General features: G+C 39.6%; 1 protein-coding gene across 3 annotated transcripts; it reads left to right on the top strand.

Moving 5' to 3' along the window:
* The first annotated feature begins 251 nt into the window (after positions 1-251).
* Positions 252-24,074, top strand: DCLRE1A (DNA cross-link repair 1A). Of its 3 annotated transcripts, none has more exons than XM_045438997.1 (10): positions 252-427; positions 999-2,127; positions 4,364-6,049; positions 7,576-7,709; positions 9,701-9,819; positions 13,147-13,287; positions 15,093-15,238; positions 16,024-16,178; positions 21,784-21,925; positions 23,473-24,074. In XM_045438997.1, the coding sequence occupies exons 2-10, from the start codon at positions 1,662-1,664 to the stop codon at positions 23,631-23,633; spliced, it is 3,150 nt and encodes a 1,049-aa protein (XP_045294953.1). In that variant the 5' UTR covers positions 252-427; positions 999-1,661; the 3' UTR covers positions 23,634-24,074. The 3 variants fall into 3 exon arrangements, with proteins under 3 accessions (XP_045294953.1, XP_045294955.1, XP_045294954.1); XM_045438999.1 differs by lacking the exon at positions 252-427 and adding an exon at positions 472-662; XM_045438998.1 differs by lacking the exon at positions 252-427 and having other exon boundaries at positions 472-2,127.
* The last annotated feature ends 2,425 nt before the right edge of the window (positions 24,075-26,499 follow it).

Here is a 26,499-nt window from a genome sequence, read left to right as displayed (position 1 = left end):
CGCTTCACGCTCCCCCAGCCCCCACTCCACGCAAACGACACCGTTTCTTTTGTAATCATGCATTCCGATGCTAAGGTACAAAGTGTTGCAATTCCCGGGCCCGTAATTTAGCCACCGGCCCAAGCCACCCCGCCCCTTCCAGAGCCCCTCGGCACAGCTGAGCCTGGACATTCGGAGCGCCAGATTCAGCACGGAGAAAGCCTGTGGGTCAGCGTTCCAGGAGCTCTAAGAGAACCATTCCCTCCCCCCGCCACGCACACACACACTTCACTTTGGAAATGAGAGGAGGTTAGAACAAAAATAAGATAAAAGAAATCCGTAGGACTTAAAAGGACACAAACTTTTTAGAAGTCCCGCCCTTAGACCGGGGTCAGCCGATTCGACACACCAGTGGCAAGGGGACGCTGTTCCCGCCAAGACACGAGAGGTAACGGGGTAGGGGGGTGGGGGTGGGAAGGATGTCCTCACGGGAGAGACTTTCTTAAAGTTGGGAGTGACTGGCAATGGCTTTGGCTTATACACAAATACAGTATTTTGTCGCCCTGCTGTGCTGAAAGTGCGAGCGTGAACAGATTGTCAGCGGAGCGGAGCGAGGGGCGGGAGGGGGGCGCCTAGCGGAGCGGACGCAGCTGGAGCTGCTCCCGAGGGTGTGCGGGTGGCAGGTGGGCTGCGGCGAGGATCCGGGTGGGCCGAGCTTCCGACTTCAGAAGTGGAGGGCGCTGATGGCTTTTATAGAGCCGGCTGTGCTAGCAGCTCACCCTCTCCCTGCCTGGGAGATGAGAGGCCCCACTCACTGGCCTTGCAGCCTCCTAAGTTCAAAGAGAAGGTAGAGCAGGTGGGAGGCATCAGGCCCATGAACGTGGGTTTTGAGGCTGGTGGAGGGAGAGAAAGCTGGCCACCCCTAGGGCAGACCACTTCTGCGGTCTGGAGTTAGGAGTGTGGGTGGCCTCAGTGAAGCACAATTTCACGTATTTGAATTTTGTTTGTTCACTGTGCAGTGTGTGTCCGTTGCAGCTGGAGGAAGATACTGGACTGACCCAGGAAGCTGATGTGGCTGAATATCCAAGAGTCACAGATAAGGGCAATTTTTACCCCCTGAATCACACACCTCTTTGATTATGATGTGATTAGGGTGGTACTCGCAAGCCGAGGTAGCCACTTAATGTTTGGAAAACCTGCTAAGCCTGTTGCCCAGGGACTGTGTTCCATTTGTGAATTATTTGGACAATTGTCCAGTTGGAAAGGAACAGACAGGAGCTTTATAACAATTTTACAAAGCTCACCCTGAGATTAAGCTGTTGAACGTATACTTCCCATTAGTGTTTAATTTTCAAAGTATTACTGATTCTTATTTTTATGAATCAAGTCCTTGGAAACACCAAGTCACTTGAATGAAATAGCAGCCACAATGGTAAACTTCTCAAACGCTACCCCTGTGGTAGGTTCTCTTAATTTTATTGTGGTATAAATGGAATAGCATGTGTTCTCAGGTATAAGGTTTGTCGTTTGCCAATACATCCATTACCAAAGCTTTAGATTCCCATCGAGTTGGTGGGTTTGGGTTTTTTTTTTTTTTGTTTGTTTGTTTTTGGCAGCAAAATCTTTCCATTTAAAAATTTTGTAACAGATAGATTCTCAATTTTCCTAAAAATCATTTTGCCATGTTAGAGGATGCTTTTTTGGAAGAAGACATCTGGGAATACAAATCTAAAAGAAAACCAAAGCCGGTCCATACAAATAATTGCTCTGAGAATACTCCAAAATCTGTTGAAAAAGCAACAGATGGAAAATACCAGTCAAAACGAAACAGAAATAAAAAAAGAACGGTAGAAGCTAAAGAAAAGACAAAGGACCCCGAAATTTGCCTTGAAGAAACAGAGAGTCAGACTTCTGTAGCTTCCAGTCAGAATTCTAGTTGTGAGGGTGGTATTCAGCAGTCCCAAGATCAGGAGGCCACTCCAGGAAAGCACTGTAGGACTCGCAAACACAAACACGTATCTCCAAAGATACGTCCGGTTTATGATGGATACTGTCCAAACTGCCAGATGCCTTTTTCCTCATTGCTAGGTCAGACACCTCGATGGCATGTTTTCGAGTGTTTGGATTCGCCACCGGTCTCTGAAACAGGTAAGACTACAAAAAAGGTAGTAGTTCTTAAATAGCCTAAAAGATCTGCATTAGGCAGAGGAATCAGTCCAGTGGAACAAGCAAGGCAAGCAGGAAACTCAAGGGAGGGGAGGCGCTGAAGTATCAAAGTATAAATGACTTAACCCTAGAAGCAAACAAAGAAACCCTTCTTAAGAAGGGTAAAAAGATAACAGTCAATGGTATGATTGTAGAGAATGTTGCAAACTTGAAAACAGTCGAAATGCGTTTTATTATTTGATGAAGGTTCCTAAACATCTCCATTATTTTTTTTTGTAAGTGTTAATTGAGCACATACTGGCTAGGTACTTTAATTCTGTTTACTTGACTCTCACAATGACCCCAAAAGGTAGGTGGTACTGACCTTTTATAGATGAGCATTCTTTTTACAGTTTTACTTATTTTAAGTAATCTCTATGCCCCACGGTGGGGCTTGAATTCACGACCCCAAGATCAGAGTCGCATGCCCAGGCACACCTATAGAGCAGCACTCTTGAATGTTAAACTGCCCATTTTGTTCTCTTTTGTGAAACAGAAATTTAAAGAATTATGCATATAGTCAAGTCTTTTTTTTTTTTTTCTTTCAATATATTTAGTTTGAGAGAGCGCACACACAAGCAGAGGAGAGGCAGAGAGGAAGGGAGAGGGAGAGAATCCCAAGCAGGCTGTCAGTGCAGAGCCCACATGGGGCTTGAACTCACGAGCCATGAGAGCATGACCTGAGCCAAAATCAAGAGTTGGGATGCTCATCTGACTGAGCCACCCAGGTGCCCCTATAGTCAAGTCTTCTAAATGTGATTGTGTTGGATCTGTCATGGTATTGTACAGAAAGAAGAACTGGGAAGGAATCTTGGGTTTTTAAGATTCTAATTTAAAATGTGCCAAATGATAAATGAAGTAATGCCATGCTTTTATTATCTTTTAAGATCTATAATGTCATGTTTAACGTAGGAAGTCCTACTTGGAGTATATGAAGAATGGGTTGTTATGATTTGTGTATTTCAGAGATATCATATATACCATATATAGATTTCTAAATCTCAAAGAATTAAAATTCAGCAAAATAAAAATACTACTCAGTATGGCTTATATGTTATGTATGATTCAGAAGACATTTTTATTATTAACCTCTAGTTATTTTAAAGTACTGCACGAAGATGCAAAAGAACTTTAAAAAAATCGGCGTTAGCTTTTTTTATAAAATGAAAGCCTCATCAAATGCTAGTATTTTTGCTCTTAAGTGGCTCGAAAATCAGAAATGGAAGTTGGACTCCCGTGGGGAGCACCTCAGGGTGAAATGTCTTGGGAGGAAACCACCTGAAAGAGGTTTTTCTTTAGGTTTTTCATTGCCTAACCTTAGGAACAGAATCTCAGACAGACTCTTCTTGAATTGAATTTGGTTCCATAACAAATACTTTGATGAGGTGGTTTGAAATTAAGCAGTGAGGTCTTCTAGTTTAATGTAACATCTTTTTGGAGAGGAAGAGGGGTCATTTTTTTTTATTTTTATTTTTTTATAAACCTGGAAATTAACGTACAAGGGGATTTGCCAAGATGGTTTACGGAATGGTTCTCAATTATAATAGTGTGATGGGGAGTAGTTTGCAGATTATTATTAAAGCCTTATTATTAACCAGTTTATCAAATTGAATTTCAAATCTTAGAATCTAAAATATTCAGTGTATGAACAGCTATTACTAATTAGACTATTACTGTTATCCTATGCAGTGTGACTATTAAAAAAAAATGGACCCTAATTGGGTACTTTAATCGTCACAAATCCATACTACTTGATAAGATAAAAATTGGGGTAGAACTTTAGTTCTCTGACAGACACACTAGTCTTTTTCACTCTATTGCCTGAGCAAATCTGGACTAGTGAGCACCTGTAAATACTTCATGTAAGCATGAACTGCATTTTGAAGGAGCTCGTATTGATGAGAGTTACTTGGGGAAGGGGGGAAGGTATTAGTCCTAAAAATTGTTTTGAAAAACGATTGTCTGCAAAGAAACTTTAAGAAGTATTTGATTTAAAACTCATAACGAGCACCTTGCAAACCCATACTGGATTATTGTTATTTTATGCTGGATCTTTTGATTGTATAAAGATAGCCATGGTCCTAAGGCTTCAAAGTAGGACTGATGACTTTTCACTTACGTGTTGACTCTGTCTGTGTTTTGATCCTCTATTACTTTTTTTCTTTGTTAAAATTTTCAGAGTGTCCTGATGGTCTTGTGTGTACCTCAACAATTCCTTCTCATTTCAAGAGATACACTCACCTCCTGCTGGCTCAGAGCAGAGCCAGCAACCAGCCTCTCGGCAGCTCACCACATGGGCCAGGGGGTCGTTTCGGTGAGACTAATTCAGGCTTCCTCTGTAGCCTTGAGGAAAGATGGTCTCTGCATCAGAAACAGACGGAAAACTTAAAAACCGTTTCGACTACACCCTCATCAGTGACACCGTGTCTAAAGAAATCTCAGTCTCCTGCTCAAACCAATACCAAGATATCTTCTTTGACAAATCTCCAAACATCCCAGTCCACCCCACGACTTGCAGGATGTGTTAATAATGACAAACCAGTAGGAGTTGGTTTGCCTCTCGCTGAAGAATTAGACAGCCAAAACAACTCAGAACGCGCACTCTCGCCACTGCCAGAAAATGACTTTCGCAGCTACGAAATCTCTTACTCTCCACTTCAAAGTGATGAAGAGACTGACGAGATAGATGAAAAGCTAGGTGATTCACAGCAGGAACTGCTGTTTACAGAAAGCTCTAAAGATGGCAGCCTGGGAGAAGATGACACCAGCTCTTCTTTGTTTCACCAACTCCGTGGCTCCTCCCTGAGGGACCAGCCGGAGCACGGCCCCCACGTGCACGGCTTCTTAACTCAGGATCCACGCGATGAAGTATTGTATAAATACAACACGCTAACCGGTTCGTCTCAGCCTCTTTTCCAGAATAAGAGCATTACTTCACGTGATGATGGGGCGCATACCGGTGATGATTTCGTGCCGTTGCCATCGGCATTCGCAGAGGGGCTTCCTTCTAGTTATCAAGCTGTCACAGCAAAACCTGGCAAGCCACGATGTCGGGCAAATAAACAGAAACAGGTACTTGAAGAATCAGCTGTTGGCAATCAGATTTCCCTTCCATCACTTAATCGTGCAATGCCAAAAGCTTTTGGAAGCCAGGGAGAAGGGGATCTTTCTTTCCATCCAACCCAAAGTAAAATTAGGAAAGCATCAAATAGGAACTTCAGTGCTAAGAACAGTACTGACTCCACATGTGTCTGCGGAAAGGCATTAGGTGGTATACAAGGCAGTAAAGTTACAATTCCAAATACAGGGAAATCTAGTGCGTCTACTGCGGCCGAGTCTCTGAAAATATCGCCATCTGGTCCAAGCTGTCCTGCGACACAGTCTTCTTCCAAGGTAATGAAGCAAACGGATATAGGTGTTTATTTTGGTCTACCACCCAAAAGAAAAGAAGAGAAATTGCTGGAGGGAAGTGCAGTAGAAGGGCTGAACTTCAATCCAGCTGTAAGTCCTAAGGGAAAGAGGTCCCGGCAGCGCAAGAGGAAAGCAGAAAAGTCATTAAGTGATTTAGAATTTGATGCAAAGAATTTAAGTGAGACTCAGCCCTCTGTGGAATTTTCCAGTGAGAGGTCACAGCCTCAAAGAAAGCGACTGAGAAAGTCAGATTCACTACAGGCAGGAGCACATCAGAAGAGGTCACATCGCCTTATTGATAGGACAGAATCCGAAACCCTCAATTTAAGGAAAGACAAAGTCTTCGTAAAATCAGCTTGTGGCAGGCTGCAGAGAGGGAACACAGAAATCCCAGAGTCATCTAATGCAGGACAATTAAGAAAAAAGACATGCCCATTCTATAAGAAAATACCTGGTAAGTTGAAATGCCAATGTTTAATATACCTACAAAGAACTTAAAATTTCGTGTTCATTCCCCATGTTATGTGTCTGTGTTTGTATAAAACAATTTTTATATGCATTTCCTTTGTTTTTTATAATTCATTGACCTGTAACAGATTTTTTTTGGCCTGTTTGAATGTTTTTGCCCTATTCAGTGCAGCAAACTTTTATTAAATATGTTCTGTGTACAAGATCCTGTACTAGTAGGTAGATATTACAGATTTGACACAGTTGAGTAAAGGTCAGCTTAATATGGAAGGAGGAAAGGCTCTCTGTAAGTAGTTACAACAAAAACAGTCCCTATGCCCTTAAGAGAAATACTGAGTGCTAAATAGCTTCAAAGAAGGAAAACTAACAAATGGCATAGGTCATAATAAATGTCAAATAGTTTTAATGCCCATCATAACTTAGTTTCTCAGCCTTTTCATATTTTATAATTCCCAGTGCCTTCATAAGTGAATTACAAAAATGCATAGTAAAATGAATTTGATTACTGAAGAAACCAGTAACTCTTCCTCTGAAGAGAATATAAAGCTGCCAAAATATACCCGGTTTCAGAAAGACTTTTCAAAGTGCTTTGATATTCCCGATCTAGAATCCAAAATGTTTATGTAGGGAATAGCCTTTATGTACATCAGAGCTCCAGTTTTGTTGTTAATGATTCCTGTGATGAGTTTTCTGTATTTTAAGTGAGCCAGAGACTGGTATGCTGTGTGTGGATAAGCCTCAGTGGGATTGTGAAGTATGCCTGTTTACTGTCTCATCACAATCCACACCCTTGGCTATTTCTTTCATGAACATTTTTCAGAACACCTCAACCTTTTTTTTTTTTTTTCTTATAACTCCTCTAGGTAGCCTTTTTTGGGCATTTTTAAAAAAAGATTTTATTTTTAAGTAATCTCTACACCCATTGTGGGGCTCGAACTCCCAACCTCGAGATCAAGAGTTGCATGCTCTGCTGACGGAGCCAGCAGGCACCCCAGAATTTATTTTCTTGCTTCCTCCCATCCCGCACCGTGAAGTTCGAATACTGCATATGCTGTTCATCTGTTATTGTACTGTGACCCTTTGGAGACCCTCAGCCGCTGTAATTTGTAAGATTACTTGGGCCTTCAACCATGTCTGCCCCCAGTGTGCGCTGCCAAAATAGAATAAAATAAGAAGAAATATAGCATTTTCCTTCTGCTGTTTTGTAGAAGTGAAGGATTTAAGTCAGGAAAACAAAGAAATAATTGGTTTGTAGCTTAGCGTTTTAATTTCTTTTGGTACAGTTATTTATTGAAAAAGCAAAGCCAATAGTGGGATATTTACTAGAAACTCACAAGACTTCTTTTCATTTCTAGAATCCGATTTTGCTGCATTTATGTGGAATAAGGTTTTAGGGTATAAAGCTCAGTTGGAATCGAGACGTATAGATGGTAGGATCTGTTTTCATTTGAACTGAGCATCTTCCACCCCGTTAGCTATCACTCAAGCAGCTGTGTGCTCTTTCCGTGACAGGGACTGGCTTCACAGTTGATGCCTTCCAGTACGGACTGGTGGAAGGTTGCACAGCCTATTTTCTCACACATTTTCATTCTGATCATTACGCTGGATTGTCTAAAAACTTCACATTTCCAGTTTATTGTAGTGAGGTAAGTTTCAGTATTCGAAACTCTAAACGTATGGAATGCAGCGAATTTCTAAGCAGTGTGGTTGAAAAAGAGTAACTAACGTTGTAAGATCTGTCATCCTACTAGAAAAGCTATGAGAAAATAGATTCCACATTAAGATTCTAAAATTAAATGAGCTATTGTCAATAGTTACAATAGGATTTAAAAAAAATTTTTCTTTTACGTTTGTTTATTTCTGAGACAGAGACAGAGCATGAGTCGGGGAGGGGCAGAGAGAGAGGGAGACACAGAATCCGAAGCAGGCTCCAGGCCCTGAGCTGTTAGCACGGAGCCCGACGCGGGGCTCGAACTCACAGACTGTGAGATCATGACCCGAGCTGAAGTCGGACGCTCAACCGACTGAGCCACCCAGGCGCCCCTAGGATTTTTTTTTAATGCTTTCTTATATGGAAACAGTAAACTACTTCATGCACTTCATGGTGCACTAAAACACATAAGTTTCATCCAGTAAACATCTATTGAGTACCTTAAAAGACATTCAAGGCAAAATACCTAACCTCAAGGCACTCACAGCCTTCAGGCGTTACTTTTCCAAGTACATGGTGATGGGGTTGGTATTGTGCTAGAAAACTGAGCAGAATGCCAGCAAGTAGGAGAAAGTGCTTTACACTGTCCTAGGCCAAGGTCAGAGAAAGTTTCCTGGTGAAAGAGATACCTTGAATTAATTATTAAAAGGTGACTATTTTAAGGGTGCCTGGGTGGCTCAGTCGGCTAAGCATCGGACTCCTGATTTCAGTTCAAATCATGATCTCAGGGTTGTGAGATCGAGCCCGGTGTCAGGCTTCGCGCAGGGCATGGAGACTGTTTAAGATTCTCTCTCCTTCTACTGCTTGTGTATTCTCTTTCTCTCTCTCTCTAAAAAAAATAGAAAAGAAATGACTATTTTAATGCCTACTACTAAGGGATTTGGCTAGAATTTGATTTAATCCTCAAGCATTCTTGAATTCTTGAATTCACCTCTTTTTTTTTTTTTTTTTTTTTTTTTTAATTTTTTTTTTTTCAACGTTTATTTATTTTTGGGACAGAGTGAGACAGAGCATGAACAGGGGAGGGGCAGAGAGAGAGGGAGACACAGAATCGGAAACAGGCTCCAGGCTCTGAGCCATCAGCCCAGAGCCCGACGCGGGGCTCGAACTCACGGACCGCGAGATCGTGACCTGGCTGAAGTCGGACGCTTAACCGACTGCGCCACCCAGGCGCCCCACACCTCTTTTTTTTTTTTAAGTTTTTTTAAAATTTATTTTAGAGAGAAAGAGAGAACGTGAGTGGGGGTGGGGCAGAGAGAGAGAGGGACAGAGGATCTGAAGCAGGCTCTGCGCTGACAGCAGTGAGCCCGACATGGAGCTCAAACTTAGGAAGTGTGAGGTCATGTCCTGAGCCAAAGTCGGACACTCAACCAACTGAGCCACCCGTGTACCCCTAACCTCTTTTTATTAATGAGGCAACTGAGGCTGGGAAAGGGGTTAAATAACGTGCCCCAAGTCATAGAGCTAATAATGGCAGAGCCAGAATTTGAACACAGGTCTGTCCGATTCCAGAACCAGGTGGAAGAGAGAGGAGAGGACATTCTACGTAGAGAGTAGAGTTTGTATAAGCGCACACACACCTTAGAAATCGACCCATCCCAGGCACTTCGGATAATTCAGAATGGCTAACCATGAGATAGGGAATAACAGAAGATAAACCCGCAGAAATGAGCAGGGGCCGGCTCATGCGGGGTTTTGGTTGTCATCTGGAGATGAGGGACTTTGCATAGATAGGGAGAGCCAGTGACAGTGTTTAAGCAGAATTGCGACAGTCATTTTAGGAAGTTTTTTTTTCTGGTATTCGAGAGGATTTCCATGAATATCAGTGGGAGAACAGGTAGACTAAGATGCTTGGTTCTAAACTAGATCTGAAATAGGAGACTTAGTGTTTCGCTGTATCAGCAACAAGTGCGTTCTCTTTTGCAGATAACCGGCAATTTGTTGAAGAGCAAACTTCACATGCAAAAGCAATATGTCCATCCACTACCAATGGACACTGAATGTATAGTAAATGGTGTAAAAGTCATTTTGCTTGATGCCAACCAGTAAGTATTAAAGTTATATTAAGGCTAGCCTATTTTTTAAAATATTAATAAAAATAAGTATAGCTATTTAAGAACTCTCTTATTGAAACCATTATTCCTATTTTTAAAAATTTGAGTAAAATGTGTTTCTCCTTTTGAAAAAGAAAAAATAATGTGCCCGATTACAGAATCAGAGATTAAATATAATGGGATCCTTTACAATTATCTAACCCATTTTGATGCAGTTTAAATTACTATGTTTAACATACGACATCCCTCTTATTTAAAAAAAAACATTTTAACGTGTCGCTGTTTTGAAGACATAACCTTTTGCCATTTTCTTTTTTCTTGTTAAATTAAAAAAAAATAATTTTGTTTGTTATTGAGAGACAGAGAGATAGCATGAGCATGGGAGGGGCAGAGAGAGGGAAACGCAGAATCGGAAGCAGGCTCCAGGCTCCAAGCTGGCAGTACCGAGCCCGATGCGGGGCTCGAACTCACAAACCGCGAGATCACGACCTGAGCCGAAGTCAGACACCTAACCGACTGAGCCACCGAAGCGCCCCTGCCATTTTCTTTATTTTTTTTAGTTTTGGCCATTTTCTTTAATATCACTTATATAAGTTAACAGATTGTACTCCATTCAGATACCAGAGGATGTTTGTTTCCTTTTAAGAAATTCTTCAAGCTTTTAATACTAAAGACTTGGAATTTTTTTTTCTTGAAAATGGTTTCCCTTTTTCCCTCTTTTTTTTTCCTTTTTAAATGTAAAGCACTGTCCGTATCATATTGCCAAAGTGTAATTCTCAACTGCACTTCTGCCTACTTTTCATACAAATTCAGCCTTGTGTACCTTAGAGATCACAGATGTGTAGAGAATTAAAATTAAGACTAGGTCTCCAGAAATCCAGACCCATGCTCTGTCTTCAGGTTGCCTTTAACTCTCTGTCTGCTGACTTCTGTTTCTTTTTTTAATCACCAATTATGACAATTCAAGTTCTGATATTTTTTTTTTTTTAATTTTTTTTTTTTCAACGTTTATTTATTTTTGGGACAGAGAGAGACAGAGCATGAACGGGGGAGGGGCAGAGAGAGAGGGAGACACAGAATCGGAAACAGGCTCCAGTCTCTGAGCCCTCAGCCCAGGGCCTGACGCGGGGCTCGAACTCACGGACCGCGAGATCGTGACCTGGCTGAAGTCGGACGCTTAACCGACTGCGCCACCCAGGCGCCCCATGTTCTGATATTTTTTAAGCCAACTTTATTAGGCATAATTTACATAAATAAAATAGACCCATTTTAAGTGTTTGCTGAATTTTGACAAAAATACACACCCATGTAATTCCCACCACAGTAAAAATTATATCGGAAATTTTCCCCACCCCAAAAGGTTTCCTGATGCTCCTTCCCAGTCAATCCCGTGCTGACTCTGGCCCAGGGAACCATTGATCTGTTTCCTATCACCATGGATTAGGTTTGTGGTTCATTTCCTGAATCCTAGGGATTGAGCTAAATGAAATCGCATAGTATCTACTCTTTTGCATCCAGCTTCTGTCCATGTTTTTGAGATTCATCCAAGCTGATGTGTATATCAGTGGTTGGTTCCTTGTTACTGCTGAATAGTATCAGTTGTATGGGCACACTACAATATCTTTATTCACCTCTTGATGGACAACTGATTTTTGTTTATTGACCTTATATCCTGAGACCTTGCTAAACTTGCACATTAGTTGTAGTAGGTTTTTTATAGATTTCTTAGAAATCTTCTACGTGTATGATCATGTCATCTGTAAGTATAGACAATTTTGTTTTACCTCTTTCCATTCAGAGTGCTTTTTTTCCCCTCTTGGTTTTGGTCCTGGCTCAACCTCTCAGTGGCGAGAGCAGAGATACTGCCTTGGTCCTGACCCTAAGAAGAAAGCTTTCAGCCTTTCTCATTAAGCTTGATGTTGGCAATGGGTTTTTCATAAATGCCTTTTATTAGGTTGAGGAAGATGCCCTCTCTTCCTGGTCTACAGACTTTGTAATCATGAATGGATATTGAATTTTGTCACATGTTCCTTCACCTACTGAGAATATCATATAACTTTTCTCCTTTATAATGTTAACAGGGTAAATAATCATGATGGGTTTTCTGAATGTTAAACCAGCCTTGCATTGCTGGGATAAACCCCACTTAATCTTCATGGATTATCCTTTTAAAAATATATATTGCTGGATTTGATATGCCAGATATTTTGTTAAAGACTTCTGTATCTGGTTTTCATAATGGATGTTGGTCTGTAGTTTTTTGGTTTTATTAATAATGCTTTTGTCCGGTTTTGACATTAGGGTAATGCTGGCCTCATGAAATATTCCCTCCTCCTCTATTTTCTGAAACATGTTGTGTATATTGGTATTATTGGTATTATTTCTTCCCCAGTCTTGGTATCATTATTATTGGTAACGTTGGTATTATTTCTTTCCCACTTCAGTCATTCATCTGAAGTTTGGGGGCAGGAAGCTAAGGGGTAATTTTTAATTACAAAAGTAATTATGTCATATTTTTTCCCAAAATGCAAAATTAAAGTTTCCTGTGTTTTGGCAGTAATTTCCAAGCCCCAGTATGGTAGAGCGTCCCCAAGTCTACCGTGAGGCCCAGTGGTTCCCTAGGAAGACCCAGGGGACTCAGAAAAGTTGTCGTACTCATGGTGACAGCGAAAGGATTCAGATTAAAATCAGCAAAGGGAAAAGGCAAATGGGGGCAAAGTCCAGGAGAAACCAGGCCCGGGTTTCCAGGTACCCTTCTAATGAGTGGCACGGATGCACTTAGTTCTCCCAGCAGCCATGTGTCACCACACATGCAAAGCCTGGCCGAGCTGGGAAGCTCATGGAGCCTTGAGTCCAGCGGGGACGTCAGTCGTGTGCACATGCAGCACCCACGTGACTCGCCTCAGCTACTCAGACTCCAGGCCCAGAGAGCAAAACCAGATATTCACCATAGGAAACACCATTAGCATGAACTCTCACATCAAGCTAGTAACACGTGGCCCCAGGCGTCAGGCGCACAAAGCACTCTTACAGGGCAGAAGATTCCAAGGGCTCGGAACTCCTCTCTCAAGGGCCGGCCAAGGACTAGTCCTAAAGACACCTTTTAGGTGGGGAAGTGTGGAGTTTGAACAAACCTGGCCTGTTGAATTAATCCTTTCCTGCGCCTGGATTTTTTTTTTTTATGATGTAAATAAACTTTCTAAAGTAAAAATGCTCCATTTCCTCTGTATGCAGTGCTGTGTCTTCACCTACTGAAACCGAATAAGTTCTCTTCCTTTGGCTTCCTTGCGTGTGTTAAGAATATTCCTTTGTGTTCAGCTGTCCAGGTGCTGTCATGATTCTGTTCTATCTTCCTAATGGTAAAGTCCTGTTACACACCGGAGACTTCCGAGCACACCCCACCATGGAACGTTCTCTTCTCGCAGGCCACAAAGTCCACACGCTTTACTTAGATACGACGTAAGAGAGGCTTTGTTTGTATGCTTCCTTTTCCCGCTGACAATATTTGCCCCGTAGGTCATGAATAATGCGCACAGGTGCTTAGGTAATCAAAATGATGGCTGATTACCAATTACCATCTTAAGACTATTAGAGAAATGCTGTTTGAAAAACTACATACTTGCTTAAGAACAAATTTGAGAGGACATAGTCCTAACCAGCTACGACTCAGTTTTTTCTTTTTTGTAATTTCCTTTTGAAAATATGGTTTCTGTGAGAATCCTGTTACTGAAACAAGGAAGGAAAAACGGGGGGGGGGGGGGGCAAACTTTAGGAAACACCCTTTTAAGTTATTTTTTCAAAGTACTTGTGTAACTATTAAGTGTAATTGTGGAGAAGAAACAGAAGCCAAAATGCGATTCTGCTTCAGAATATTCAAAATTCTTTGTTTGTTTCTCCAAATGTAATTTTTAAGTGACAACTTTGAATTCCTAAGTGTTATATAAACATAATGGCACCAGCCATTTTTTATTATATATTAAAATACCTCATCATTTTGTTAGAATTTAATTATATCAACTATTTCAACCTGTTTTAAGAAGTGAGTTTGGATGGCATATTTTAATAAAAAAATGGCCTTTCCACATCCAGTTTTCTAACACTATAGCTAATTTTTCCATTTTTTAATATGTACTTTAAATACTAGGTAAATTAAGAAAATAATAAGTAAAAAAAAAAAACTCAAAACACCTTTTTTTTGTTACTTAGTTTTGCTCAACATAGAATTCTGAATTTCTTTGTGGGTTTTTTATCAGAGAAAAGACCTAAGTGTCTTCTCTATTATTATGGCTGACCAGCAAAAACAATTTTGAAAATGGGGAAAAATATGTTTCTTTGATATTTTTACTTTGTGACATTTTTTAAGTAAAAAAAAATGATTGATTTTCATTTTCATGATTTTCATCCCAAGTGGAGACAGGTAGCTAGTAGTCTTAGGGTTAATTTTATATTTGGTGTTATTGTATTGAGGTAGACCCCAACTGGATCTGTAGTATTCCTGTAATATTGTACATATTTCTGTACCTCCTCAGGAGAGCAGATAACCATGTGAATGTTCACTGTTTGATTTAAAGCTACTTCAGTACATTCAAATTTGATTTCATCACTTTTTTATTTATGTATTTATTTAAAAATATTTTTTCTAACGTTTATTTATTATTGAGAGACAGAGAAACAGAGCATGAGCATGGGAGGGGCGGAGAGAGGGAGAAACACAGAGTCCGAAGCAAGCTCCAGGCTCTGAGCTGTCAGCACAGAGCCCGACACAGGGCTCGAACTCACAAACCGCGAGATCATGACCTGAGCTGAAGTCAGACGCTTAACCGGCGGAGCCACCCAGGCGCCCCACATCATTTTAATTTTTAAACGAAATCAGAATTCTTTAGTTCAGAGATAATCCCTGTCACTAGTATTTTCTTTGATAGTGATTGGGGTTAAAACAAAAAAGCTTCTGAGGTTTGTAATTCACAGCTAAAATAGCTGGCCGGCTAGAACAGTCCTTCAAGAAAAAGGGGCAGTTTCTTTATATGAGGGTGATAAAAGAAATATGAAAAAGATACATTGAAGATGCAGAATTCCATCAGAAATTACCCCTGGCCTGTCACAAATATTTTAACCATAGGCAGTCCATAACCAGAGTGGTGTTAATACATCATACTGTTGCTATACGTACGCTTGCTAAAGCTTGTTTTCTAGAACAACGTCCAGCCTAATGCTATGGCTTTCTTGTTGCTCATTTAATAAGTACCGTTTGTAACATATTACAGATACTGCAGCCCAGAATACTCCTTCCCGTCGCAGCAAGAGGTTATCCAGTTTGCCATCAACACTGCCTTTGAGGCAGTAACTCTAAACCCACGTGTTCTTGTTGTCTGTGGCACCTATTCTATTGGAAAAGAGAAAGTCTTCCTAGGTGGGTGGTGGCTGTATCTAATTTACATTAATATATTATAAAGATCAGATTCTCTTTTTGCATAAAGCCCTTTCAGTCTGGATGCTTGCACTTGATACTTCTTTCCTGAAATGGTGCAATATTACCTTTGAAGAAAAATTGATAGAGTTGGGTTCCTTTAAACTTTGAAAGGCTTAACTTAATGGAAATGCTTGGTAAGTGCGTGTGCCATTGCCTATGCGTCTATACAGTGTTTCTAGAGCAAATGTCCGTGCTACGTTAGTATTTCAGTGAACTTGGAAAATTTACTAATGCGTAATTGTGTCTCTGCATTCTTTGAGGATAACCAGCAATTAATTACTTTAGAGAACAGTTTTAATTTTTGTACATAAATGATTTCTGGATATGTAATTGTAGCTTGTCCAGATGGCATTAGACTATTTTACAAAATACTTGGCATTTCTTCCTGATTATGGTCGCATCATGGCAAACATTAAGATATGAAGTGATAAAGCCAGAGTTTTAACTCCTCCAACTTTGGTTCCTTCTTTTCCTCTACCCCTGTCTATACATCTTTTGCGATTTTTAAATACTAGGTCTTAAAAATAAGTTCTTTGGATTTCTCACAGTTCTTACTTCATATAGTTAACCAACAAAAGTACTCAGTGTTTTTGAAATATTAAAAGTGTGAATGTTTTGAATTTTTGGGGGGGGGATTTCTTATTTTAAATTTTGATTAAGTTGTAACTTAATTTTTTTTTATAAGCTGTGATTTTACTATTTTCAACCTTTTCCTTTGCCTATAGCCATCGCTGACGTTTTAGGTTCAAAAGTGGGCATGTCCCAAGAAAAATATAAAACCTTACAGTGCCTCAACATCCCAGAACTTAATTCCCTCATCACTACAGATATGTGCAATTCACTGGTTCACCTTCTCCCAATGATGCAAATTAACTTTAAGGTAAGTATTCATGAGATGTCTTTTTAGCATGAACTAGAAAAGGTAATGCAATGATTATAAACTGGAATCCCATTTTACTTGAGTTTAACTTGGAGGAATTAGAGTGGAGTCATAGTAAACTTTGCCCCAGAAGGTCTTTTAAGTGGAATTTATAGTGCTTTTATTGTGTGTGTGTGTGTATGTGTGTGTGTGTGCACGCACATGTGCGTGTGAACAGCTGTATAGAGTAATTCACATGTCCTGGGAACTAGGGAACTATCATAAAAGAAACAAAAGTAGGAAAGTATGCAACTATCTGATCATTCACACCTTATGTTTTGAAGATTGTCTTCCATTCCTTTCCAGTGAGTAGAGCAATGAATGGAGAATTCTAAGAGTTCTTACTTGTGTTAAGGTCTATTCTGTATTAATTGTAAGCCCCTATAATACTGATATATGTTGGAAATTTACGGGCTGTGAGGATTAAGTGCAACAGTGGGAGTGCATTCAAAAAGGATGTTCTAGTGTTAGTTCTGAGGCAGAGGTTAAGAGACAGAAGATATGACCTCACTCTGATTTGGGGCCCTTATTTGTCAGGTTTACTCCTATACTAAGATTCATTCCATTTACTAACATTTGGACACCTAGCAATGGAATGCATCAGAACTGTGTATTAAAAATAGATCAGAACATAATGTACACACACACACACACAAAATGTATTTTCACTTTTGTTAAGATGTTCATGAAATAACATTTATGGAGCTTTTTGAAATAGCTTAAAAAAAAAAGAAAATGAGTTATTTTAGTTCTAGCCCCTGGAATAAGGAAATTGTAACAGGTGTAACTATTCCTTTGTTCATGAGAGAAAGGCAAAATTTTTTGGTCTATTTTCCTGAGTATATAATTCATAAAAAATTTCAGGGATAATCAAGTCAGAGTTTTGTCCCTCTAAAGTCATCTTTGGAAAAGTACTTTAAATTTGGGAGTCATCTGATTTGTGTGGAGGTTAATGAGATGTTGATTATTCATAAAACGAACATTGATATCTCAAGGACAGTATGGCATGTTTTTATGATTTTTATCTTAAGGTTTTATTTCCTACTAACTTAGTTTGTTCCCTTTGAACAAATGACCCATTTAGGAGGATAATAGGGGTGGAAGAGTCAGAGTTTTGTAGAAATGAGGGAGTAGAACTTTTCATGAAAGAGTTTTTAAAGGTACCTTGTGCTGCACGGAGGTCACGTAAGCAAAGAACGGCAGTTTGGCAATTAGAACATGTTGGGTGACAAGAACTTTTTGAAGCGATATTGGGGGAGGCCAAGTGGTAGAGGGCTGAGGAGGGAATGAGAAGGTATAAATGGCCAAATGAATGAGAAGGTATACAAATGGCCTAAAAAACTTGAAAAAAGAGGATCAACATTGTTAGTCATCAGGAAACCATAAATCAAAACCACAGTGAGTTGCCATTTTACACTCACTGGGATAGTGATAATAAAAGAGACAGACGGTGTCATTTGTTAGTGAGAATATGGTGAAACTGGAACCCTATTTATTGCTCGTGAGATGATTAATGGTGCAGCTGCTTTGGTAAACAGTTTGATAATTCTGAAAATGTTAAACATGGAGTGACTATATGACCAGCTAATCTTAGGCGTATGCCCAAGAGAATTGGAGACATAGGTCCACACAAAGACTTCGACACAAATGTTCACAGCCACGTTATTCATAATAGCAAAGAAGTGGAAACAACTCAAATATCCATCAAATGATGAATGGATAGACAAAATGTACCATATCCATAAAATAGGAATGTTATCCAACTATAAAAAGGAATGAATTAATAGTACACACTACAGTGTGAATGAGCCTGGACAACATGATGCCACATGAAAGAAGTCAGGTACAAAAGGCTACATATTATGTGATTCCATTTATGGGAAATGTTCTCAGGAGGTAAACCTTCGACACAGTAACTAGATTAGTGGTTGCCAGGGCTTGAAAGAGAGGGAATGAGGAGTGACTGCTAATGGGTAGTGTCTCTCTTTGGGGTGATGAGAATGTTCTAGAATTAGATAGTGGTGATGGTCATGCAGCTTTATGAATATGCTAACAACCACTGAACTGTGCACTTTGGGGAAAATAAATGCTAGTAGTTGTCTGTCTTGAAGACAAGAAAAAAAAAAAGAATATCTTAAATCATTGTATTTTTCTGTATTTGTTATCTATTGTTGGTATTGCCCTCAGTAGCCCTTCCCCTTCCTCCATGAAAGTTATTGATGACATTTTTGGAAATTACTTATCTACAAAACACAGGTGGAGTGGAAGCTGATGGTTACCATGGGGCTGTATTTTAGTTTTTACCTCAAGCCAGTTTTTTTAATTTTTAAAAAAATTGTTTTAACTCTTATTCATTTTTGAGAGAGTCAGTATGAGCCGGGGAGGGACAGAAAGAGGGAGTAAAGCCAACTTTTTTGCCAGCCAAAAATAGTTCTGTTGCATCAGAGCTAATGATTGTGAAAAGGTAAATATACAATTTTCAGGGTTTGTTAAGCAGGCTTGAAAGCCTTAGAAACCCTATAGAACCATTCATGCTATCTAGTTCAGTATCCCAAGTCCATATATGTGGTACACAGTTAATTACCACCTCTAGTTACCCGATTGACTGTGATCAGATATTACAACAGTAACGTTATAGATGATTACACACTGAAAACCAATTCCGGTTGCATATACTGAAAGCAGTTTTATCACAAACTAGTTACCAATAAACAGACACAAGTCATGGATCAGAGACTTATATTGACTAGATCATTCCTTTTTTTTTTTTTTTTTAAGTTTATTTATTTATTTTTATTTCGAGAGTGAGAGAGCGTGAGTAGGGAAGAGGGAGAGAGAGAATCCCAAGTCGACTCCACACCGTCAGCATGGAGCCCGACACGGGGCTCGAACACACAAATCCCGAGACCGTGACCTGAGCCGAAATCAAGAGTCGGATCCTTAACCAACTGAGCCACCCAGGCGCCCCAGATCATTGTTGATAAAATTCCTAAGATGGTAGTAGTTCTTCAGTTGCAGTTAATGAATGACTAGTGGCTGTTGGCAGTCTTTCCTGTATGTTTGGCTTGGACGATAGTATCCTCGGTTTTTGTTTGTGGCGCGGGTTGATGTTTTTGTGGTAACTTCGGTTTGTTTCGTGAAAAGCGGAAATTCTCACTTAATTCTACTGAGTGTTTTTGCAGAGCAAATAGGAATTGATGTGTTTCATGACTTACATTGAGAGCTGGACTCTCACTTTATGATATTGTACATATAATTGCTTTTGCTTTCTATTATTTCCTTTTCTTTGTGAGCACAGGGGGAAGAGAGTTAGTACTTAAGCAAATAGTACTACGCTTACCTAGATCTAGACTAAGCAAGACAAAACCCCCAAAAGTTTGCAGAGGCAGGGATTATAATGAAAACTTAGCTATCTGTCCATAACCTAAACTTTTTTGTGGAGAGGCAGTAATTGGTAAGAAATATGACTGTTTAATGGTAGGGATTTAATGAGAAATCATTGATACAAGTGAGAAGTCAAAAGATTGTTATTAATTCAGCAGTGAAATAGAAATGTCTGATAAACACAGTCAAATGTTTAGCCTCTACCTAGTGATCAAACATAAAAGTAAAAAACAAAAGAAGGATATCTTTGTCTTCTACCAAACTGGCATACTTTTTAAGAAAGTAATATTCCTATGCCATGATATAGAGAAATTAGCACTCTTATCCACTTGGATAGTAGTGGAAAGTGGGGTAAATCTTTTTACTCAACAATTTCATTTCTAGGAATTTCTTCTAAAAAAGGAGTCCTTTGTGGGGGCGCCTGGGTGGCTCAGTCAGTTAAGCGTTTGACTTTGGCTCAGGTCATAATCTCACGGTTTGTGGGTTTGAGCCCCGTGTCGGGCTCTGTGCTGACAGATCAGAGCCTGGAGCCTGCTTTGGGTTCTGTGTCTCCCTCTCTCTCTGCCCTTTCCCTACTCGTGCTTAGTCTGTCTGTCTCTCTCTCTCTCTCTCTCTCTCTCTCTCTCTCTGGAAAGTAAATAAACATTAACAAAAAATTTAAAGGGGCACCTGGGTGGTTCAGTTGAGCATCTAACTCTTGGTTTTGGCTCAAGTCGTGATCTCATGGGTTCGAACCCTGCATCGGGCTCTGTGCTTGCAGAACCTGCCTTGGATCCTGTGTCCCTCTCTCTGCCCTTCCCTGTCCATGTTTTGTCTCTCTTTCTCTCAAAATAATAAATTTAAAAAAAAAAGAAAAGACAGCTGTTTCTTTAAAGAAAAATTAAAATGAATCCTTTGTGAAAAGATCAATCTGTAAGGCTTCCAGTTATTGATGGTGTAATACATGATCAGAAGTAGAAAAAGTTAAGACAGGGCCTATGGTTTCCATTTCTAAAAAAGATCCACACAGTGGGTTTTATAGACCATCTCCCTGCCGGGCTATAAGTTTCCAGAACGTGAAGGCTATGTGTCTTACTCAGCACTCTGACCCCATGACATGGCCTAATACTGGAGCAGATGTTTATTAGATGAGGGACTAAGTAGATGGATGAATGGATTTGTCTTTGTTTTCTTCAGAACTTTCTACCAGCATCTTTTATAATACTTAAATAGTTCAGAGCATGTATGATTAAGAAAGAAAAGAGCTTCAGAAATCCAAGATGACACCATGTGCAGTTTAGACTTTTTATTATTTTACATAAAACTAGAATTTTATTATAAATTTATACTAAGCCCTTGACACCGTGGGTTTTGTCTTCCGACCAAAAGTATTAGATTTTTGGTGTCTCTTGTCCCGTGACTCTTTTTATTTGGATTTTTCTCATCTTTCAAAGATTGAACTTGGGTCACTGATTGTCACATTTCATCAAATGTCAGCACTTATGATGACTTTAGTTTGGAAAATTCTGCTCAAGATTTCTTAGGGAAGCCCAGTACTTCCAACGGTAGCAGCATGAAAAGTGTTGAAAGTATTCTAGTTCGTGTTTGAAGAGTGAAAAGGAGTGAGCCCCCAAGAAGAGTACCAGTGTGTGTCTTTGAAGTGTGCGTGTTGAGTCTGAAGACATTGACAACATTGCTTCCGCTTTCTATCCGTCCATGGGTCCTCCATTGGACGTATGCACGTGGATATGTTTGGCTCTCTGTTTACCCGTGTCAGTATTAGTATCTCTAACAGGGATACTCTTACATACTATTATTATCCCTAACATCCTAGCTGTGTATTCAGTATCCTCATAGTAGTAGGACTTGGAGTTTGTTTTTTGTTTTTTTTCCATTCTTTTTTTTGGTAGCTGATATGTCATCTTTAAATACATAATTCTTATGTTTAAATTTGCTTCATCTTATTTTCAGACTGTACTTAAGCTTGTTTAACTTTAGATAAGGGGAAAAGGGGTTGTTTTTTTTTTTTTTTTTTCAGTGATTTTGACTTTTTTTTTTTTTGGAAGTATGGCTCTAGGTTATTGCAAATTAATGTTCACCAGGCGCCAACTCGCTGAGATTATGCCAGCGTGATCATTCTGTTTTCTTCCGCATAACCCACCTTCACGGATCATTAAATAAGTATCCTATTTTTATTTAACAGGCTTTACAGAGCCATTTGAAGAAGTGCGGTGGAAAATATGATCAGATTTTGGCTTTTCGACCTACAGGATGGACACATTCTAACAAGTTAACTGGTATAGCAGACATTATTCCCCAGACCAAAGGAAACATTTCAATATACGGTATAGTTATTACATTTTTTTTTCACTTTTAACGTCTGTTATTACATTTTTAAAAAGAGCTGTGAAAATAAGATCCGGGAAAAACAGACACCAAGGAATCTTTAACATTCGAGTTTCGAATTCCTCTGCGTTCTCTACAGCTGTATCTTTAGTGCGTCGTAAACTGAAAGAAAGGAGTGTGGCAGGAGTAACTAAATGGGCATTGGCTAACACACATCGTTCCGTTTGCCTGATCAGTGCTGTGTGGACGAAACCGTAGAACTGCTTGGGAGGAGGGGTGGGCAGTCAGTCGTATCCTGGACATTCAGGTGCCATCGTCAGGCAGTCAGCAGGAAGACTGGATTAGATGCCATGACAGCAAGAGGTACAGATTTGACTCATTTCTCTCATTTCTTGGAGGGGCGTTACCGTTGTCCTCAGAAATCGCTTATTGGAATAGTGGGTGATGGAAACATTTTTGCTGTGTCACTAACCTAGTGACTTAATTTCAGCCCCGAAAGACCCTAGTTAACTCACGGCACGACCCTTTCTCCCTCCCTTTCTCTGTGGTTCTTCATCTTCAGTAAAGATAAAAGGATTTTTAAGATTTTATTTTTATTTTGTTGCTTATTTTTTATGTGTGAAAAGCTTGGGTGGCTGGAATCTGCTTACTTGCTCCGGAAACCAAGAGACTTCTTGCTTGACACTCTTCAAATTTTATTCATTTTTTTCCAGGATTTTCCTGAAACACATAGCTGAATGAAGTGTTTAAGGAGAAGAATTATTTTAAAAGAAAACCTAATTAAAACTAAGAATCTAGAGAGATACATATTAAGAGTCTACATAGAGGGGCACCTGGGTGGCTCAGTCGGTTAAGCATCTGATTTCAGTTCAGGTCACGATCTCACGGTTTGTGAGTTCGAGCCCCATGTGGGGCTCTGTGCTGACAGCTCAGAGCTTAGAGCCTGCTTCAGATTCTATGTCTCCCTCTCTCTGTTCCTCCCCTGCTCGCATTCTCTGTCTCTCTCAAAAATAAATAAATAAACATTAAAAAAACTGACCCTGGGGCGCCTGGGTGGCTCAGTCGGTTAAGCATCCGACTTCGGCTCAGGTCACGATCTCACAGTCCGTGAGTTCGAGCCCCGCGTCGGGCTCTGGGCTGATGGCTCAGAGCCTGGAGCCTGCTGCCGATTCTGTGTCTCCTTCTCTCTCTGCCCCTCCCCCATTCATGCTCTGTCTCTCTCTGCCTCAAAAATAAATAAAAACGTTAAAAAAACAAAAAACAAAAAACTGACCCTTTCTTCCCCTTCCCACTTTAAAAAAAAAGAAAAAAAAGTCTACATAGAAACGCAGTAGAATTTTTTAATGTTCAAAGTTCCTGTATCATTTTAATCTTTATTCTCCATAAAAGTTATTAACAATTTTTTTTATCAGTAATAAAGCACCAAGGAGTTTTTGACAAAAATACTGTGGATTGCTTTACCTTTTTATTTTATTTTGAGCTTGTGTGGGGTTTTGTTTTAGTAATTTGATTTTTCATAGGCGATACCTTTTCTTTTGTGTTGCAGGAATCCCTTATAGTGAACACAGCAGCTACCTAGAAATGAAACGTTTTGTTCAGTGGCTGAAGCCCCAGAAAATCATACCTACCGTGAATGTTGGCACTTTGAAGTCTAGGAGCACAATGGAGAAATATTTTAAAGAGTGGAAATTGGAAGCTGGATATTGATGTTACCTGAAAGGACTCAGAACTAGTTAGGTAACTTACGTAGAGCTCATTACTAGTTAAATCTTAAGTGATATGCAACACACTTTATATGAAAAGCTTCGTGAAGGCTGCTCAGATAAATTGTTTCCTCATTTACATTTGAATAGCACGTTCATGGTGCCTAGTGTCTCTGCATCATCAGTAATGATGGAGACGGTCTCCCTAGTACCCTTGATTCTTGCTCCTCCCACCAAAGCAGGTACATCCTGCTGCATCCAGCCTCAGGAAAGGCAACAAAGGCAGCCTGAGGGACCAAAGGATTCATGATGATAATGGATAAATGAGATCGAAAGCATTATATACCTGTCATTTTGTATTTTTAAAATTATTTAATATGGAGCATATTTTTATGAGATAACTTTTATGTGGTATGTATACTTAAATAAAAAATCTTAAATTTGCCATGGTGTCTTTTGGTTTTTAGGATTTGTAACTGTGATATTCGTACAATTTTGTAAAATTTCAATGAAAATAATTCACCATGTGACTAAAGAAGATGATTCAAAGAGCCTAGGTAGTCACCCAATAAAGGATGGCGAAAAGAATGCATGAATAGATGTTCATCTGAACTATTTACTAAAGACATTAGATTACTAGAAATTCAGATTGCAGCGTTTTGGTTTTTTTTTAAATGACATTATATAATTTATTTATGAGTCCTGATCTGTCCAACACAGACTAAGTAGTTGATCCAATATGAAAATTTGGGGCAGGCCAATTCATGTTAAAAATGTTTTTGGGTTAAAAATGTTTTAAAAATAAGAAAACGGCAAGTATAATGAACATACGCATGTGTGTGTATGTGTATTCTTGCATTACCTCTAGCAGTGAAATTATTTGGGAGATTTAAAAAAAAAATTTTTTTTTAACGTTTATTTATTTTTGAGAGAAAGAGACAGAACACACGTGGGGGAGGGGTAGAGAGAGAGAGGGACGCAGAAACTGAAGCAGGCTCCAGGCTCCCAGCTGTCAGCACAGAGCCCGACGCGAGGCTCAAACCCACGAACCATGAGCTCATGACCTGAGCTGAAGTCGGGATGCTTGAACCAACTGAGCCACCCAGGCGCCCCGGGGGATTTCTTAATAAAGGTTTTCATGGAAAATTATTTCCAGTAATGATTTCAGTCACCAGAAGGATAGTGTTCTCCACGAACTTTATTTTCACAAGCTTGGGTTTTACATTGCTTTGGAGGTAAGGATTATACAGATCACATTTAAGGGAGGAAAAGCTTTTAGGGGCACAGTGGTAATAAATCCAGTTTAATGTTCTCAGTTGACTTCAATTACGCATTTAAAATATTTTAGCTTGTTTGGGCTTGATGTTTGAAACTTTTCATTAGTTATTAAGAGTTAGAAAAACTTAGCCTAGCCCACAAATACAGGCCTTTTTATTATAGGGAGATGGTCACGTTGCTTATGGTCATTTTAATGTATTATTTGAGTAATGAGGTTTTTTCCTTAGAATTGTGATTTTTTTTTCCCCTCGGTAAAAAGGCCTTTCATGATTTTGAAGGCTTTACCTTGAAAATCCAGGCATGTTATTTAAGGGCGGCCTCAGCCTTTTTATTATCCAATGCAAAAAACATCTTTCTACACAAACAGCACTATTTGCAACAACTTGGAATGATTTTGTTTTGCTGCTCCTGCCGCGGAATATGCAGAACCTCGTTTAGGGCCCATCCCAAAGAGTTTTAAATATAAGTCACAATCACAGCCAGGCTTCTCTGGGCTCTGCTGAGAGCTATATATGAAATTCTTCGTTCCAATACCTAACACTTCGGTAGATAAAAAATTTCAATTTTAAAGTGAAATGAAAGAAGAAGAAATCTACCATCAACCAAAAATAAATGGATGACAGCTCTCGAACATCTTAAACATGTGTAGAGCAGAAGTAGAATTAAGCCAACGTAGAGAAAAATGTTTTACTATTTATGTATTTGGAACTTTCCAGAAAAACTGGTTTATACTCTTACCTGACACCGAACATTAAATTCCCAGAGGCAGTGACATTTGACAGGCCGATTTTTCACGTTCTCGTGACTTCAGCGTAATAGAAAAACCTTTTCTACTTCTTGTCAATGCCTTTTGTCACTGTATTAGTGTACCTAAATATGAAACTGGTTTTCAGAATAACATTTTATTTCATGGATTGTTCAGTGACTCCGTTATATTCCTACAAACCAAATACATTCAGAATTTCCTTGTTTGGTCCTGAGTAACCATTGATAATAACTAGGCTAAGAAACTAAGAAGAAGATCATCTGCAAGTACTAATCCTCAAAATCATCTGTCTGGAAAGAATATTAATATTGACTTGTAACTTTTCTGGTGGCTTTATTACTATTCATTCGGTTCACCTGATACCGATCTGATCTCAGGAAAATTCCTATAAAGAAGTTCTGTGCAATCAGCAAAACCGTAAGTTAATGGTTATCGGTAATAGAACGGTTTAGGTCTAAGAATGACTTCTATGCTGAATAGTTGGAAGCTTTTAACTTGGCAGTCATTTTAATCTGCTAATTATGTTTCCTCTTTCCCTTAACATCTACCCCTTCCTCCTTGAAGTAGACCTGTCTCCTTGCCTGGGTCTCATTCCCCGCCCCCCAGGATTTCACAGTCCCATTTTTGGTAAGCCAGAAATAACTTCTCAAACATTTGTTATGAAGTGTGCCAAGTGTACAAAACCAAGTATTATGCAAAATGATTATTTTCGTTAAACATTCAAGGCCGGGCCAGAACTAGGGTGAGGCAGAAGAGGTTAGCGTATGGGAGTTGAAGAGGTGCTGACCCTGCCTCTTGCTGACCGTGCAGTTGAAGGGCCCAAGGA

This window comes from Leopardus geoffroyi, chromosome D2 (assembly GCF_018350155.1).
Source record: "Leopardus geoffroyi isolate Oge1 chromosome D2, O.geoffroyi_Oge1_pat1.0, whole genome shotgun sequence".
Lineage (NCBI taxonomy): Eukaryota > Metazoa > Chordata > Mammalia > Carnivora > Felidae > Leopardus > Leopardus geoffroyi.
Note: the sequence above shows the minus strand (reverse complement) of the source record. Positions and strands in the feature narration are given on the sequence as shown.